This window comes from Geotrypetes seraphini, chromosome 19, assembly GCF_902459505.1.
Source record: "Geotrypetes seraphini chromosome 19, aGeoSer1.1, whole genome shotgun sequence".
Classification (NCBI taxonomy): domain Eukaryota; kingdom Metazoa; phylum Chordata; class Amphibia; order Gymnophiona; family Dermophiidae; genus Geotrypetes; species Geotrypetes seraphini.
The window spans coordinates 15,140,128-15,156,761 of record NC_047102.1 but is presented as its reverse complement, the minus strand read 5'-3'; the positions used below and the strand labels follow the sequence as shown (position 1 = coordinate 15,156,761).

Here is a 16,634-nt window from a genome sequence, read left to right as displayed (position 1 = left end):
AGCAATGACCCTCCCCCGCCTCTGCCACTCTCCTCTCCCCACATTCTTTATCTGATTCCGCCTGCCGCATGCGCCCCCCCTTTCCCTTCCCCCATACCTCTAGTTGAAGTTGTTGCTCGCGGCGGTCAACGACGTGCTCTTCGCGACCTCCATTGGCTCTCCCTCTGACGTCACTTCCTGTGCGCGGCACCAGGAAGTGATGTCAGCGGGAGAGCCGACGGGGTCGCGAAGAGCACGTGGTTGACTACCGCAAACAACTTCAACTAGAGGAATGGGAAGAGGCAGGGGACAGAGAGGATGAGAGGTGCCTGTGCCCCCACCAACATGGCGCTCAGGGTGGACTTCCCCCCTCACCCCCCTCACCTCACCTAAATGTTGTCCTTGGAATCCTTGAGCTTTTCAAGATAATCAAACTCTGCAGGTCGGCCAGCTTTTTTGACCAAATGTGTACAAACATAGCTCATGCATATTCATCATGCTTATCCTGAGAAGTCCTGATTTGGCATCCCAAAGCCTGAGTTATTTAAATCCTAAAAACTGATGTGTGACAGTAGTGATTCTCAACCTGGCCAAATGTACTGTTTACAGATATATCTTATTTTCATTTCCTGGTGGATAGACTGTACCGAAACCTAGATTTGCCATTTGATTCCTGAGGATCAGGTAGCAAGCTGCTGCCCCACAACCTAAGCGCAAATTCACATGTGACAGGCATTATTACTACTGATGCAAATATGCTGTAATTTCTTTAAGACCTTTGTGATGGGCAGAACAGAAATATTTATATATATATATATATATATATATATACACACAAAAGTTGAAAGGGGATCAATTCCGTACAAATGTAAAAGTTGAAAGGGGATCAATTCCGTACAAACGTAAGGAAGTTCTTCTTCACCCAGAGAGTGGTAGAAATCTGGAACACTCTTCCGGAGGCTGTTATAGGGGAAAACACCCTTCAGGGATTCAAGAGAAGGTTAGATAAGTTCCTGCTGGAACAGAACATACGCAGGTAAGACTAGACTCAAATAGGGCACTGGTCTTTGACTTAAGGGCCGCCGCATGAGCAGACTGCTGGACACGATGGACCACTGACCCAGCAGCGGCAATTGTTATGTTCTTAGATTAAAATAAAATAGACAAATAGAGCTGAAGGGGGAGAGCGATTTTTGGAAAACCTGGATTGCTTTAATTTCTATTTGCTAAAACCAAAGCAAGAGAAATTTTAATCATTCTATGATTTCAGCTGAAACCGTGCTGCTGGTTCCTGATTACTTTGCTTGTTACAGTAGATGCTACCAGCCACCTATTCTGCGGGATTAACCCATTATATTGCTGAAATTCTTTATCATAGCCATAAATCCACTGTTCTTGGCTCACAATGTTATATTCAACTAAGAACATAAGAAAAGCCTTACTGGGTCAGGCCAGTGGTCCAAATTGCTCAGTAGCCTGTCCTCACAGTGGCCAATCCAAGTTCCTAGTACCTGGCAAAACCCCCCAAAAGTGGCAACTGATCCAGAGCAAGCAGTGGTTTCCCCCATGTCTTTCCCAATTACAGACTATGGACTTTTCCTCTAGGAAATTGTCCAAATCCTTCTTAAAACCAGCTATGCTATCCACTCTTACCATAACCACTGGCAACATGTTCCAGAGGTTAACTATTTTCTAATTGAAAAAAATATTTCTTTGTGTTGGTTTTAAAAGTATTTCCCTGTAACTTTATCGAATGTCCCCTGGTCTTTGTAATTTTTGACAGAATGAAAAATCGATCCACTTGTACCCGTGGTCTGAGCAGCGGGAAAAGTACAGTCCCTTCTTTAAAATAGTTCGGAACCAGTTAATTTTCTTTCACTAATTGCTGAGATGTTGGTAATATCTGCTAATTAAATTCATAGCACTGATGTGCAAAACATTATGCACCAATGCAGACGCTTTATTTGATGACTATCCATACTAAGGGGGAAATTCATCAAGGGACGCCAACTGATTTATTGCACGCTAAATGCTAAAACACCCAAAGGAATATAATGGGCATCTTTGCATTTAGCTCGTACTACTCATTAGCATGCATGACTTTTTATTGGCATTTGTCTCGGTACTCGTAGCTACTCTTTGCTGGAGTATGTGATTGAACCAAATTCGTGGTCAAAATATAAACGGAGAACAGCACCAAGAATCCAGAGAACCAGAGGTAACCTGAACAAAGTGCCACACAAGCACTGCCACGGTGTCTTCCTGTGAGCAGGAGCTGGATAACATTGCTCTGAGGAAGTGGCAGGTGTGTCTTAGGGCTAGATTCACTAAGCTCACCGATTGTGTCCTGACCAGTTTGCGAGCATTTCCCAACCCGATCCGCACCCAATCTCATCCGCACATGCAAATGAGGGGAAATGGCATGCATAAGTAGGAAGGCAGCGATTCACTAAACAGAAGAAGGAACACCGATTGGGCTTGCCAGTCCAAAAAGGACCAGTCACTTCCTGTCCCTGCCAACTCTCCTGCTCTCTGCCGCCCTGAAATCTCCCTGCTCTCTGCCGCCCTGCCTCTCTGCGAGCCCATGGTTTCAACCTGCGGGTTTAAAGCGGGGCTGCCCTACGGCATGTTCTATTCCATGTTGTTTCAGTCTGGCTGCAAAGCATGTTCTGTTCCACTGAAATGAGTCCACTCGTGGGACCAGTGAGTGCAGCCCCCCTCCCCCCCGCCCCTTTCGTTTTGACCTCAAGCTTTTGCGGAGAACAAGTGCATGCGCGGATCACATCTACAGACAAAGAGGATGGTCTCCACATGCGTCTGGATCACTCTGCAGCGATCCGTGGGGGTCGCTGTGGGGCGTGCGTCCGATCATTTCATTTGCATGAGAACTCTGTAGTTTATTGGTCGCCCGGCAAGACTCGGTCACAGATTGCCCAGCTCGGTGAGTTTAGTAAATCTAGGCCTTAGTCCTTATTGCTGTGATGGCGGAACATGGCCACGTTGGACACAGTATCTAAGTTGAATGAACTTTCTTCAAGTTACTTCTGGTTCTTTGGATTCCTGATTCTTTTTTCTTTTTCTAGTGTTACAGAACTTTTTTCTCCTCTATACTGCCTCTTAACCTGGGATGAGCACTTTATTGTAGGATTTAATTAATCTGTGGATGTGTTTTTACAGAATGATTTGATTGGCCAAAGCTTGTTTGACTACCTTCATCCAAAAGATATTGCCAAAGTGAAGGAACAGCTTTCTTCATCAGACACAGCACCCCGGGAAAGACTCATAGATGCCAAAAGTGAGAACCGTTTCATTTTGAATATTAGGCAAATTTTAACATTTTTTTTCTATTTCTTAAGTATACTACCGTGTTTCCCCGAAATATTAATTTTGGGTTAAAAAAATGCACTAGGGCTTATTTTCAGGGATGTCGTTGTTTTTTTTTTTGTTTTTTTTTTTCATATACAACCATCATTTCTCCCTTTCTCTCCTCCACTCCATTTCTTCCTCTTTCCCTACCCCCCCCCCATGTGCAGCATTTTTCCTCCCCTCTCACCCATCCCCTTGTGCAGCATCTTTCTATCCCTCCCTCCCATCCCCCTGTACAGCCCTGGCTTGATTATCCTATACTTGGCTCATATAAGAAGATAAGAGTTGCCATACTAGGACAGACTGAAGGTCCATCAAGCCCAGTATCCTGTTTCCAACAGTGGCCAACCCAGGTCCCAAGTAACTGGCAGAAACCCAAGTAGCAACATTCCAGAGCTGCTATTGTAACATCATAATGCCTCATTCCACCAATGCCTAAGAGCCAAGCTCAGCAGTGATGTCACAATGGCTTGACTGTCCTATACTTGGCTCACATAAGAACATAAGAGTTGCCATACCGGGACAGACCAAGGGTCCATCAAGCCCAGTATCCTGTTTTCAACAGTGGCCAACCCAGATCCCAAGTACCTAGCTAGATTCCAAGTAATAAAACAGATTTTAAGTTGCTTTTCCTAAGAATCAGCAGTGCATTGGCACTCTATCCTATCTTGCCACTCTTACTGTCCCTTATGTCCCTATTCGTTTTTTCCGTTCACAGGTTTCCCTGGTCCTCCTTCTTCTTGTTCAGAATTCACAAGACATTCTGGGCTGGTTTCTAGTAATGGTGCCTACATCAACCAGCACCTTCAAATACGGCGCCAGTCATGTGTCAATCATGCCTAGGTGCCATTGAGAGAATCGGGGTTTAGGTCTAACATAGGTGCCAGTAATTCAGGCTAGGTTTTGCAGGCCTCCCTTACCAACACCTATGTTTGATGAGAATCGTGTCTACAGAAGCGTCCAGTGGCACCTAAGGCCATTTCCACACCGATTAACACGAATTAAAAAAGTTACGTTAGGTGGTAATAGGGGCCTACTGCCCCCTAACGTAAAGGACCATTTTGAGCAGTGTATCGCAAATTGTGTGCCGCAGCAAGATTCCGGGTGTGCCGCAGGACGCAGGAGAGGTGCTGGCATCAGCTGACTGCCTACAGGACATACCTCTCATGGTGAGAGGCATGTCCTGTAGGCACTTAGCCAGCACCCGTGCCGCTTCTCCTTACCGGTGCCTCTTCTGCTTTAGCATCCTCTACCAGCAGCTCAGTGCCCCATCTGGAGCACCATTGTGGCATGATGACATCTCTGGAATACTTTGCCCTCCCCCCTCCCCTCAGTCTTCCATTCAGAAATATAGGGCATTTTTTTTTTCTTATTGTTTGGTGGCCTAGTTGGCAGCACCCAGATTGAAGGAGCCCATTGTAGCTGACTGATTGCTTCTCTGCTTTGCTGATTCTTGCTGTGCAAGTGTTGTTCTCTTTCCTATCTTTGCATGGTATTTTTTTCTTTTATATTTCTGATATCCCTAATTCATTCACCACTTTGCCCTGTTAACTAGTAAAGACATCGTTTATCGTTTATCTTTTTTTTTTTTTCTTCTTTTTACTAATGGCTCCTTTTACTAAGCTGCGATAGCGTTTTTAGCGCACACAGAATTTTAGTGCACGCTAAACCCACGCTAGGCGGTTAGGGGGGGGTCAGATGAAGAGGTATGTTTTTATTGCTTTTCTGAAACTGAGGAGACCTTCAAGAGATCTGATCTGTGATGGCAGTCGATTCCAGTGGCTCAGTATTGAAGTGGGAGTAGGACCGTCGTTTGGCAGTTTGCAGTTGAAGGGTACGATCGGGGGGCTTTTTGAGGCGTATTTCATCCTGGGAGTGGAGGGACCGGTTTGGCACATACAGAGGAAGTGTAGCCATCACATAGGCCGGCGCCATGTCATGCAAGGATTTGAACACTAGCATCAGGCCCTAGAAGACACAATGTTTAGCTACAGGCAGCCAGTGAGCCAACGCTAGAGCCTGGGAGACAGGGTCACGGGCATGGAGGTTTTTTAGAAACCATCTATTGAATGCTAAATATACACCTCTACATATGCCTTTCAGTGCTATAGAAATGATAAATGGTAGTAGTAAGACATTAATCTAAATATACCATCAAGACAGAAAAGATCTAGAATTTGGATTAAAAAGTGAAATGTGGAGCAGGAAACCAAACTACTACCGTATTTTCACGTAGATAACGCGCACCCGTGTAAAACGCGCACACGGGTATTGCGCGCGGAAAACACAAATTTATGTACAGAAATTTTTGTATACCGCGCACACCCGTATACCGTGCATGCTGCCCGACTCTCCATTCGCCCGCCCCGACTCTCCTCTGGCCACCCCGACTCTTCTTTCGCCCGCCCCGACTCTCCTCTCCCCCTTGAAGTCCTGTCCCCACCCTGAAAGCCTGATGCCCCCCCCAACGTCCGATTCATCCCCCCCCCCGCAGGACCGCTCGCACCCCCACCCGAAAGACCGCTCGCACGCACCCCCACCCTGAAGGACCGCTCGCACCCCCACCGCCCCCCGCCCCCCCCCCCATCATGTAGAAGCTCCTACCGGTGTCCTGCTGCTTCCCCTCTTGCCCCGCCGACTCCCCGACACGATCGGGGCAAGAGGGAGCTCAAGCCCTCTTGCCCCAGCCAACCGCGGCACCCCCGACACGATCGGGGCAAGAGGGAGGTCAAGCCCTCTTGCCCCCCCCCCCTGACTCCCCAACACGATCGGGGCAAAAGGGAGCCCAAGCCCTCTTGCCCCGCCGACTCCCCAACTCCCCGACAATATCGGGCCAGGAGGGAGCCCAAGTCCTCCTGGCCCTGGCGACCCCCCCCCCCTAGTTGTTCGGGCCAGGAGGGAGCCCAAATCCTCCTGGCCACGGCGACCCCCTACCCCCACCCCGCACTACATTACGGGCAGGAGGGATCCCAGGCCCTCCTGCCCTCGACGCAAACCCCCCTCCCCCCAACGACCGCCCCCCCCCAAGAACCTCCGACCGCCCCCCCAGCCGACCCGCGACCTCCATGGCCGACCCCCATACACCCCCACCCCCCTTCCCTGTACCTTTCTGTAGTTGGCCGGACAGACGGGAGCCAAACCCGCCTGTCCGGCAGGCAGCCAACGACGGAATGAGGCTGGATTGGCCCATCCGTCCCAAAGCTCCGCCTACTGGTGGGGCCTAAGGTGCCTGGGCCAATCAGAATAGGCCCGGGAGCCTTAGGTCCTCCAAGTACCTACAAATTCCAAATGTGTCCCTGCAAAGGGTTTGAGTTTGAGACCTTTGATTTAGATCATTATAGTGTCTCTAATTATTAGCTTATCTTTTAGTTCTATTCAACTTCTTTTTAATTGTAATTTTTTTAATTATTGTAAACCGCATAAGAATCAAATAAGAAATACAATGAGATAATACAGAAATATATCCATTACAATAAGAATCACAATAATAATATTTCATACATATTTATATCATTCCTCCAAATTAAATTTCCATATGAACTAAACCAGTGGTGTCCAACCTGCGGCCCCATGAAGTATTTTGTGCAGCCCCGGTCAAGGGCCATGCAGTGTTTTCCTCTGCTGCCCCCAGATGTTTACCGTCTTGTTGACTCCCTCCTCTGTCTTGCTGCAGCGTTTGCACATTTCTGCGGCCCCAGAAACATTTTTTTTCAGCCAATGCGGCCCAGGGAAGCCAAAAAGTTGGACACCCCTGAACTAAACCATTCTTTTATACACCCCCTTATTTCCCTCCCTTACCCCACTACCTTCCCCTCCAGATGAAATCCACCAGCCCGGATGAAAGCTAACAAAAATAAAGAAATAAAATAAATATTTGGAATGTAATTAGATCACCTAAACTTCATCTTAAATCATTAATAACCAAACTTCTTATTCTTGGTGAAAGATTCTGAATATAAGGGATCCCAAACCTCCATAAAAAGATGAGTTTTTCTAGGCGAACGTCGAACTTCCAAACTCTCAAATACAAATAAACGATGTAATTGATTCCTCCAATCCCAGAAACTTGGAGGATAGGCTGGGGCTCTTCTCTCTGGAAAAAAGGAGGCTCAGGGGTGATATGATAGAGACCTTCAAAATCATGAGGGGCATAGAGAGGGTGGATAGGGACAGATTCTTCAGGCTGAAGGGGACAACAGGTACGAGGGGGCATTCGGAGAAACTGAAGGGAGATAGGTTCAAAACGAATGCAAGGAAGTTTTTTTTCACCCAGAGGGTCGTGGACACTTGGAATGCGCTACCGGAGGAAGTGATCAGGCAGAGTACGGTACAGGGATTCAAACAGAGACTGGATGGATTCCTGAGGGATAAAGGGATCGTGGGATACTGAGAAAGCTAACCAGAAAATAAATGTAGAAACCCAACCAGGTCGTGCAGGTGCAAGACCGGAGGGCTAGGACTTTGATAGGAAGATAGGACTCAATTAGGAAACCAAGGAGGCATGGGGGCCCCTTCTGGTGATTTAGACAGGTCGTGAACTGTTTGGGCCACCGCGGGAGCGGACTGCTGGGCAGGATGGACCTATGGTCTGACCCGGCGGAGGCACTGCTTATGTTCTTATGTTCTTATGTAGCCTATAGTCAAAATTGCATAATACATGCGACAGCTTTTAAGTCAAGGCGTGTTTTACTTACTGCAGATTATAGTTATTTGAACACATTGAAATACCCCTAGGAAGAGTTACATTTTTACAGTTCAAATTTTTTTGTGATATGGAAAGTTTCTAAATTTTTACTGCTTATAGCACTTGAGATTTGCTTAAATTATTATTATTATTACTATTAAATGCAGCTGGCCTGCCAGTTAAAACTGACATCACACCAGGGCCGTCCCGGCTATGCTCTGGTGCAAGGCGTTCCTTCTTCTGCAGAATGAAATGCAATAGACCGTCGGTGAAAATGGAGGAGAAGGACTTTCCATCTACCTGCTCAAAGAAAAAAGGTAAGAAAGGTCTGTCCACTTTAATGAGAAATCCGTGGAACGCAGTACACAAAACAAGGAAATTACCTTCCAAAATAACTCAACAGCTGAGTTTAGGGATGGCGAGGAAACATTTTTATTCCCCCGTTTGCACTTGTTTGTGTGCCTAGTAAGGTGATTTATGTAGCTGTTGAGATAGTGGCCACTGCAAACATTTCCATTTCATTGTCAGGGGAACCCTAAAAATTGGCACCTTGGTTTAGGCACCCCAAGGCCGGGCACTTAGCATAGGGTTACCAGACGTCTAGGAATACCTGGACATGTCCTCTTTTTAGAGGACTGTCTGGGCTCCCAGATAGATTTTCCAAAACCCGGCATTTGTCTGGGGTTTGGAAAGCCCCTACAACAGGGGTGCCCAATAGGTCGATAATGATAGACCGGTAGATTGCCAAGGCAAAGTGAGTCGATCGCGGAGCCCATCCCGGGCTCCATGATAGACTCACTTTGCCTTAGCGATCTACTGGGCCAATCAGCCTTCCTCTCCCTGACGTCAATTCTACCATTGGAGAGGAAGTTCGGGCCAGCCAATCGCTGCCTGTTTGGGCCGGAATTTCCTCTCTGACGACAGAATTGACGTCGGGGAGAGGAATGCTGGTCGGCTCAATGCAGGGAAGCAGGGAGAGCTTGGGGCGGCGGTGGCTTTGAGGCCTGTTACCCAATGGCGGCGGCGGCTTGGGGGCTTGTTCCCCAATGGTGGCGGCAGTGGCTTGGAGGAGGGCAGGGAGAAAGAAAGGGGGCAGGCAGAGAGACCGAAGGAAAGCAGGGAAACAGAAAAAAAGAAAGGGGACATGAAGAGAGAAAAAAGAAAGGGAGGCAGGGAGAAAGAAAGGGCAGGGAGAGAGGAAGAAAAAGTTGGGGGAGAGAATGAGGTCTGGAGGAGAGGAAGCATACAGGCTGAAAGAAGGGAAGAAAGATTGGATGCACAGTCAGAAGAAGAAAGTGCAACCAGAGACTCATGAAATCACCAGACAACAAAGGTAGAAAAATTATTTTATTTTAAATTTAGTGATCAAAATGTGTCTGAATTTATATCTGCTGTCTATATTTTGCACTATGGCCCCCTTTTACTAAACCGCAATAGCGGTTTTTAGCACAGGGAGCCTATGAGCATCGAGAGCAGCGCTGGCCATTCAGTGCAGCTCCCTGCGCTAAAAACTGCTATTGTGGTTTAGTAAAAAGGGAGGGGGTATATTTGTTTATTTTTGTATGGTTGTTACTGAGGTGACAGTGCATAGAATCATCTGCCCTGACCTCTTTGAAAAAACCCCGGAATAGGAATGATAATTAACATTTTCTATGCGTATAGTGTGCTTTGTGGTTTTTTTTTAATTTTATTGTTGGTAGATCATTTTGACTTGGTCATTTTAAAAGTAGCTCACAAGCCCAAAAAGTGTGGGCACCCCTGCCCTATAAGTTCTGGCTGCATCTGGAGTGCCTCTGAGCATACGATGATGTCACATGCATCCACGCATGCTTCAGGCCCTCCAGACGCAGCCAGAGCTTGTCGCAAAGAAAGGAGACTTTCCTGGGGCGAGGCTTGAGGGTGGAATGAAGCGGGACTAGAGCAGAATTGGGTGGGGCTAGAGGCTGAACCGGGCAGGGCTGGGGCAGAATGGAGCGAGGCCATGTACCAGGTTTTCTTTTTTTAAATATGGTAACCCTACACTTAGCACCAACTCTATAATGGCATCTTCGTACCAAGATTCCATTATAACATATTAGCCACGCCCATGGCCCATCTATGCCCTACCCATGTCTAATTCCCTTGCAGTTAAACACAATAGCTCCTAGTACAGATAAGCACCTAACTGGCACCTAACATGGGGACAAATTTGATCCCATCCCCGCGGGATCTCAGTATACCCGTCTCATTCCCATGAGCTCTGGCCCTGCCCCATTCCTGCAAGCTCTGTCCTTTTCTGCACAAGCCTCAAACACTTTAAAATCGTAAGTAGCAACATTCTAGAGCTCAGATTGTGATGTCATAATGCCTCATTCCACCAGTGCCTAAGCTCCGTCCTCATCTGTACAAGCCTCAAACCCTTTAAAATCATAAGTAGCAACATTCTAGAGCTGAAGGAATGACATTTTCATGCCATAGGCTGCTTTTTCCTATAGCCCACGTTCACGTATGCAGCAACATCCTTCAAAAGCATTGGTTATGATGCCCACACTATTTGTTTTACAGCAGACCGCAAAAGCTTTTGCACTATACATAGTACAGGATATTTGAAAAGTTGGCCACCTACGAAGATGGGCTTGGATGAAGACAATGAGCCAGACAACGAAGGCTGCAACCTGAGCTGTCTGGTCGCAATCGGACGCCTACATCCTCACATAGTTCCACAACCCGTCAACGGTGAAATTAGAGTGAAATCTACGGAATATGTTTCTCGGCATGCGATAGATGGAAAATTTGTGTTCGTGGACCAGAGGTGAGGCTTTCAAAACATTTAAAAAAAAATTTTATTCACTTTTTGCTATAGAAAAGCTGTAATAACTTTAGTTTTACAAACCTGAGCAGTAAGGACAAAAAATAAATGTATAGAAATGGTTTCCTATTTAAAAACTGGTTATGAAAAGTAAATATAATTGTTATTATTTTCACATTTTAGGGCAACGGCTATTTTGGGATATTTACCACAAGAACTTTTAGGAACGTCTTGTTATGAATATTTTCACCAAGATGATATAGGGCATCTTGCAGACTGTCATAAGCAAGGTAAAAGTATATGAATTTGTTTTCTTATGTTTAGAAGTATGAAAATTTTTGGAAGGCAAATTAAACACAAAACATTTAGGGTGCGGATTCTCCAAACAGTGTCCCAATTGTAGGCCAATCCAATCGGGACACATGTTTCTAAAAATAAAAAAGTTCATCTACAGAGACACATAGGGGAGTCCTACCGGCTCAGCTAATCGGGGATTCCCTTGCCGCGATCAACTGATGGCAAGCTGTGTCTACTGTCAGGATCCCCCCCCCCCCCCGAAATGTAGGCCAGGGTTTTCCGTCCTACATTTCAGCCGCCTATCTTTGCGATCAGGCACGATCCTCTAACCCAGTGGTTCCCAACCCTGTCCTGGAGGAACACCAGGCCAATTGGGTTTTCAGACTAGCCCTAATGAATATGCATGAAGCAAATTTGCATGCCTATCACTTCCATCATATGCAAATCTCTCTCATGCATATTCATTAGGGCTAGCCTGAAAACCCGATTGGCCTGGTGTTCCTCCAGGACAGGGTTGGGAATCACTGCTCTAACCGGCACTGGTTAGAACAGGGATAGGGAACTCCGGTCCTTGAGAGTATTCCAGTCAGGTTTTCAGGATTTCCCCAATGAATATGCATTGAAAGTAGTGCATGCAAATAGATCTCATGCATATTCATTGGGGAAATCCTGAATACCTGACTGGAATACGGCTCTCGAGGACCGAAGTTCCCTACCCCTGGGTTAGAAAATCAGGGGGTAAAGCATTTGAGCGTCAACTTAGATGCGATTCTGTATCGGACACCGGTATGCGATTGACTCGCAATCGGCGGCCACTTCTTAGGCGGCTGCTCAACTGTATTACCATGCATTAATTAGAACTCCGATTGTGTTATCTGCTGCATTAACCTCTGCATAAGTAAACAGCGCCAAAAAGTAAACGCCAGCAAAAAATTTGCATTCAGTGCTAGTCTATAAAGGGTTCTCCGGACTGAGCGCTCTTTATAGAATTATATCTAACGCATATTCCGGTGCCTAACTTTGAACAGGTGGACTTACACCAACTGAAACCTAGCATAAATCCCAGCACACAGTCCCCAAATTCTGGAACACTGCGCATATTTCTTTGGAATGCTCCTGACCTACCCATGCCTCCCATCACCACGCCCCTTTATGGATTGCACACAAGAGGGTTTGGGTGCAGATCATTTATAGATTGCAAGCAGATACAGATTAGAGCCAATTAACCTCAATAATTTATTAATAGCCAATTATTGATTGTTAATGACTCCATTAACTAATTTGTTTATGTGTGGATCTCAAGGTCACATGCAAATTTGGGTGCCATTTTTAAAATCTGGGGGATGGAGCGCTTCACATGAATTTTCATCTTAAGTATTTAGTAAAACAATTAACATGTTTTTACACCCGTTTTTAAAATACCTAAAATAGTTCATTACATAGGGTTTGATACTATATTTCACGCAGTTTACTGCATGGGTGTGGGCTGGAAACCACAGAACATCAGGTACAATGATACCCTGACCACAGCATTAACTCATTTCAAGTAATCGAGGCACCTCGAGGGTCAAACCCATTTCAAAAGCATTCATAGAATCAGTCTACCTTTTTTGTCTAACCAACACTGGACACACTTCATGTCATGTGGAGAGAAGGGGATAAGGAGATATGGAAGCAATACAGATTTTTTTCCACCATAACCTGCCGCTTTCTACTCTGTTTTTGAGAAAAATATACTGTTGGGAAAATACTACTGATTCTCTGGACCCCGGTCACCTCAACTTGCAGGCAGAGATGGTGGTTAAAGAAAGCACAGAATTATTGCTCTATGGGACAAGGATTAGTACCTGAAACCCCTACATTCTGTCAGGATTTGTTAGCAAAGAAATTGTTATCACATTCTTAATATTCTTTTATTCTTTTCAGTCTTGCAGACAAGAGAAAAAATAACGACCAATTGCTACAAGTTTAAAACTAAAGATGGCTCTTTTATAACACTGAGCAGTCGATGGTTCAGTTTCATGAACCCTTGGACCAAAGAAGTAGAATATATAGTTTCAACCAACACTGTTGTTTCGTAAGTACTCTGTCTACATGCTAAAACTACACAGTTTCAATAAAGAGGTGTAGTTTAGTTTCAGGGATAATCATTGCTTTGCAACTTTTTCTACAAGCAGCTTTGCTATGGAAAAATCGCTAGCAAGTTGATTTGTATGGCTCTTCAGTGCATTCTCGATTTATGCAAATGTATAATCCAATGTGAAAATATAGTAAACAGATCATGGAAATTCACAAATTTAGATTTTTACATTATTTGTATTTTTATGTTTGTTATCATATTCACAAGGCTGTCACAGGTCCCTGCATTGGCTACCTAGTTATTATACTTTATGTCCCATAATTGCCAGCTTAATTTTTTGTGTCTTTTTGCAAAACCTGGTTTACTTTTAAAGATGGTTCTGCATTCCTTCATCAACATTATCTGAAAGCAGACCTGAATCCAGTTATTAAACTTCACTTTTAGTAAACTAAGGCCTTCATGATCTAGGGTAGTGTTTCTCTACTCGGTCCTGGAGAACCCCCTTGCCAGTCAGGTTTTCAGAATATCCACATTGAATTTGCATAAACTTGGTTTGCATACACTGCCTCCATTATATGAAAATTATTTTCATGCATATTCATTGTGGATGTCCTGAAAGCCTGACTTGCAAGGGGGTTCTCCAGGATCAAGTTGAGAAATACTGGTCTAGGGAAGGCACTTTGGAGCTGAGCTCAAATGACATTTTTTTTTTTCTTTCCACTTGGAAGCAGCGTTAGGCTCATGGTGTCATAAACCTTCATTTACAAGTACTGTACCTGGGAATTTTCTCCAGTTCCCTTACATCATGTGGTCACTGCAGTGATAACTGTATACCATGGTGCCTTCTGCATCATGGACCTTAAAGCTGCTTTTATTGATGAAGATACAGGTCTGTAAATGCTAATCTAAGAACTGAACCATGAAGATTTCACCGTGACACTGAGGGCTACTAAAAATGGACATTAAGACTGTGCGGGTCACTGTGGGCCGATTTCTAAACAGCGATCAATGCTCAAATGGCTACCCATGCAAATGAGTTTTGCAGAGGACAGTCATAATCCCATCTGATCGCTCGCTTAGAAACCGGCTCTTGCACGTGCAGAGCCAATTTGGGGAATCCTGAACAGCTGAGTGGCAGGGGAAGCCCCAAAGCAGCCTTCTGCTACGCTGCTGTTGGGGCTTTTTTTCTTTTTTAAGAACATAAGAAGCGCCATCTCTGGATCAGACCTTCGGTCCATCAAGTCCGGCGATCCGCACACACGGAGGCCCTGCCAGGTATACACCTGGCTTACCCTATAGCCAACCATATCTCTATATGCCTCTCTCAAGGAGATATGCATTTTTTAATGCTACAGATGTTGTTTGTGTGTTTTACACATGCACAATATCAGTCCCCATTAAAAAAAAGAAATACAAGCGCCTCCCCCCCTCTCCCCCGACAACCCCGGAACCAAAATAGAGGCAGGAGGGATGCCCACTCCCTCCTGCTGCCACAAAACCCGCCTGTGTCAGGGCAGGGACCTTAGGCATTCGAGCCTGCCCAAGGCATATGAGCCAATCAGGGCCTTAGGCTCCTCCCTGTGTATCCCGGGATTCCTGTCATTTTTTAGGGGTCAGTATTACTGATCCAATTATGGCACGCAATGTTAGGCCATCAGTCAGATGATTAGTTTTAATATTAACGACCTAATTTTAATAGTAATGAGGTCATTTGCATGCCAGAATCGAAGAATGTACAACCGCATAGAAAACGACAGGGTGAACCGTTTTGAGATTATGGTCAGCAAATTCTGTCGGTCGCTAAACCAAACTGCTTTAGCGACCATCAGTATGCCATCGGAGAATTTTGTGCATCTGGCCCTGAGCCACTAGATGAGCCTGGAAATCGCTTTTTACTGTTCCTACTGTGGTGCAGCATGGAAACATTAGGACTTGGGACATTCTAACAGCTCGAGCGCTGTACGCCGGTTGAAGACGCATGAGATTTTCAGCACAGTTAATTGTTTTAGTTGTATGCAAATTTCCCATAAATATCAGAAATAGCCAAAAACCCAGGACCATATTGAAAACATTTGATTGTTAATTATCATCCACCTTTGAATTTATTTATTTATTTATTTTTTACTTGGCATCTGTTTCTCTTGCTGTCTTTAAACCTGCAGCACCAGTGTACTTGATGGTGGAGACCCAGCCTTTCCTCAACTAGCAGGTTCTCCTCATAGTATGGACAGCGTGTTGCAGTCTGGAGAAGGTAAATATCCCTGTATGTCTTTTATCTTCACTCCTATTCCGCAAGGGCCACCAAAGAGGTTGCATTTTCTTTATTGTTTATTGAAAGCTTCTAGACCGCGTATCAATTCAGAGCAGTTTACATAATAATAATAATTTATTTTCTTGTATACAGCCCTACCAGTAGTTCTGGGTGGTTTACAGCAAAAGAAACTGAAACATTTCAGTGAAGTAATGCAATTCAATAAGATACATATACCTATTTTTTTTTTTAAAAACGACATCATTAATATATTGTTACAGAGTAACATTCGTATTTATCAAATAGATAAGTTTCAATAGTTTCAATTTAAAATAAGATTGAGATTGAACAATCAAAGGGCATATCCAGGAGTTCATCTTCCCTGCTTGAAATGCAAATGTCCTGTCCAAAAAAGTTTTATAACGACAAGCCTTTGGAGCAGGGAAGATGAACATACATGGGCTTCAGTAATAGTGTTACAATTCAGAGTTTGGGTGTTTCTGTGATTGTTTTCCATGCAGGAGCTTATGTAAAGGTGTTACAGTACTGTGCAGGATTAGAGAGGTTAAAAATTTTATTTTTTGTAAGTATACAGTATGTACACACCTTCCCTACCCACCGCACATACACACACATGCGTGCACCCTTTCCCTGTACCTTTTTTTTCGGCACGAGCAACCACGAACTTGCTGCCCCCGTCGGCTTTGGCGCTGTCTGACGTCACTTCCTTTGCAGAAGTGATGTTAGAGAGAGAACAGCAGCCAATGTGGCAAGTTTGTGATGGCTACTTACACCAAAAATAAAAAGGTACGAGAGACGGGAAGGGGGCACACGAGGCATAGAGCAGGAGGGGTGCCAGTGCTCCAGGGAAGACCGCACCCCTCTTACTATGCCACTGTCCCCACCCTATATAACCATGTTCACCCTATATATACAGTACTAGAGAATGACACGGGGAAAAATTATGTCCCTGTCACCGCCCCGTCCCCGGACTACCATCCTCTGTACCGCCCCGTCCCCGCTGTCCCTTTCACCGCCCCGTCCCCGTCTCTGCCGTTCCCTTCACCACCCCGTCACCGCCCTGTTGTCGCTTTCACCGCCCCGGCCCCATCCCCGTCTTCAGCGTCTTCTCCTCTCCATCCCCCCATCCCCAGCACCCTTCACGCGGTCCAGCAGTTCCCTCCCACCG

At 45.4% G+C, this 16,634-nt stretch overlaps 1 protein-coding gene across 3 annotated transcripts in view; it reads left to right on the top strand.

Annotated features, from left to right (window-relative positions):
• Positions 1–16,634, top strand: part of ARNTL (aryl hydrocarbon receptor nuclear translocator like) — an 84,635-nt gene that overhangs the window by 51,691 nt on the left and 16,310 nt on the right. For 2 of the 3 annotated variants that reach the window (XM_033928831.1, XM_033928832.1), the window contains exons 10-15: positions 3,157–3,274; positions 8,197–8,346; positions 10,574–10,820; positions 11,001–11,107; positions 13,041–13,191; positions 15,357–15,445. In XM_033928831.1, the coding sequence (XP_033784722.1) occupies positions 3,157–3,274; positions 8,197–8,346; positions 10,574–10,820; positions 11,001–11,107; positions 13,041–13,191; positions 15,357–15,445 (862 nt within the window). The remainder of the gene's footprint in view (positions 1–3,156; positions 3,275–8,196; positions 8,347–10,573; positions 10,821–11,000; positions 11,108–13,040; positions 13,192–15,356; positions 15,446–16,634) is intronic. The other variant, XM_033928833.1, reaches the window with a different exon arrangement.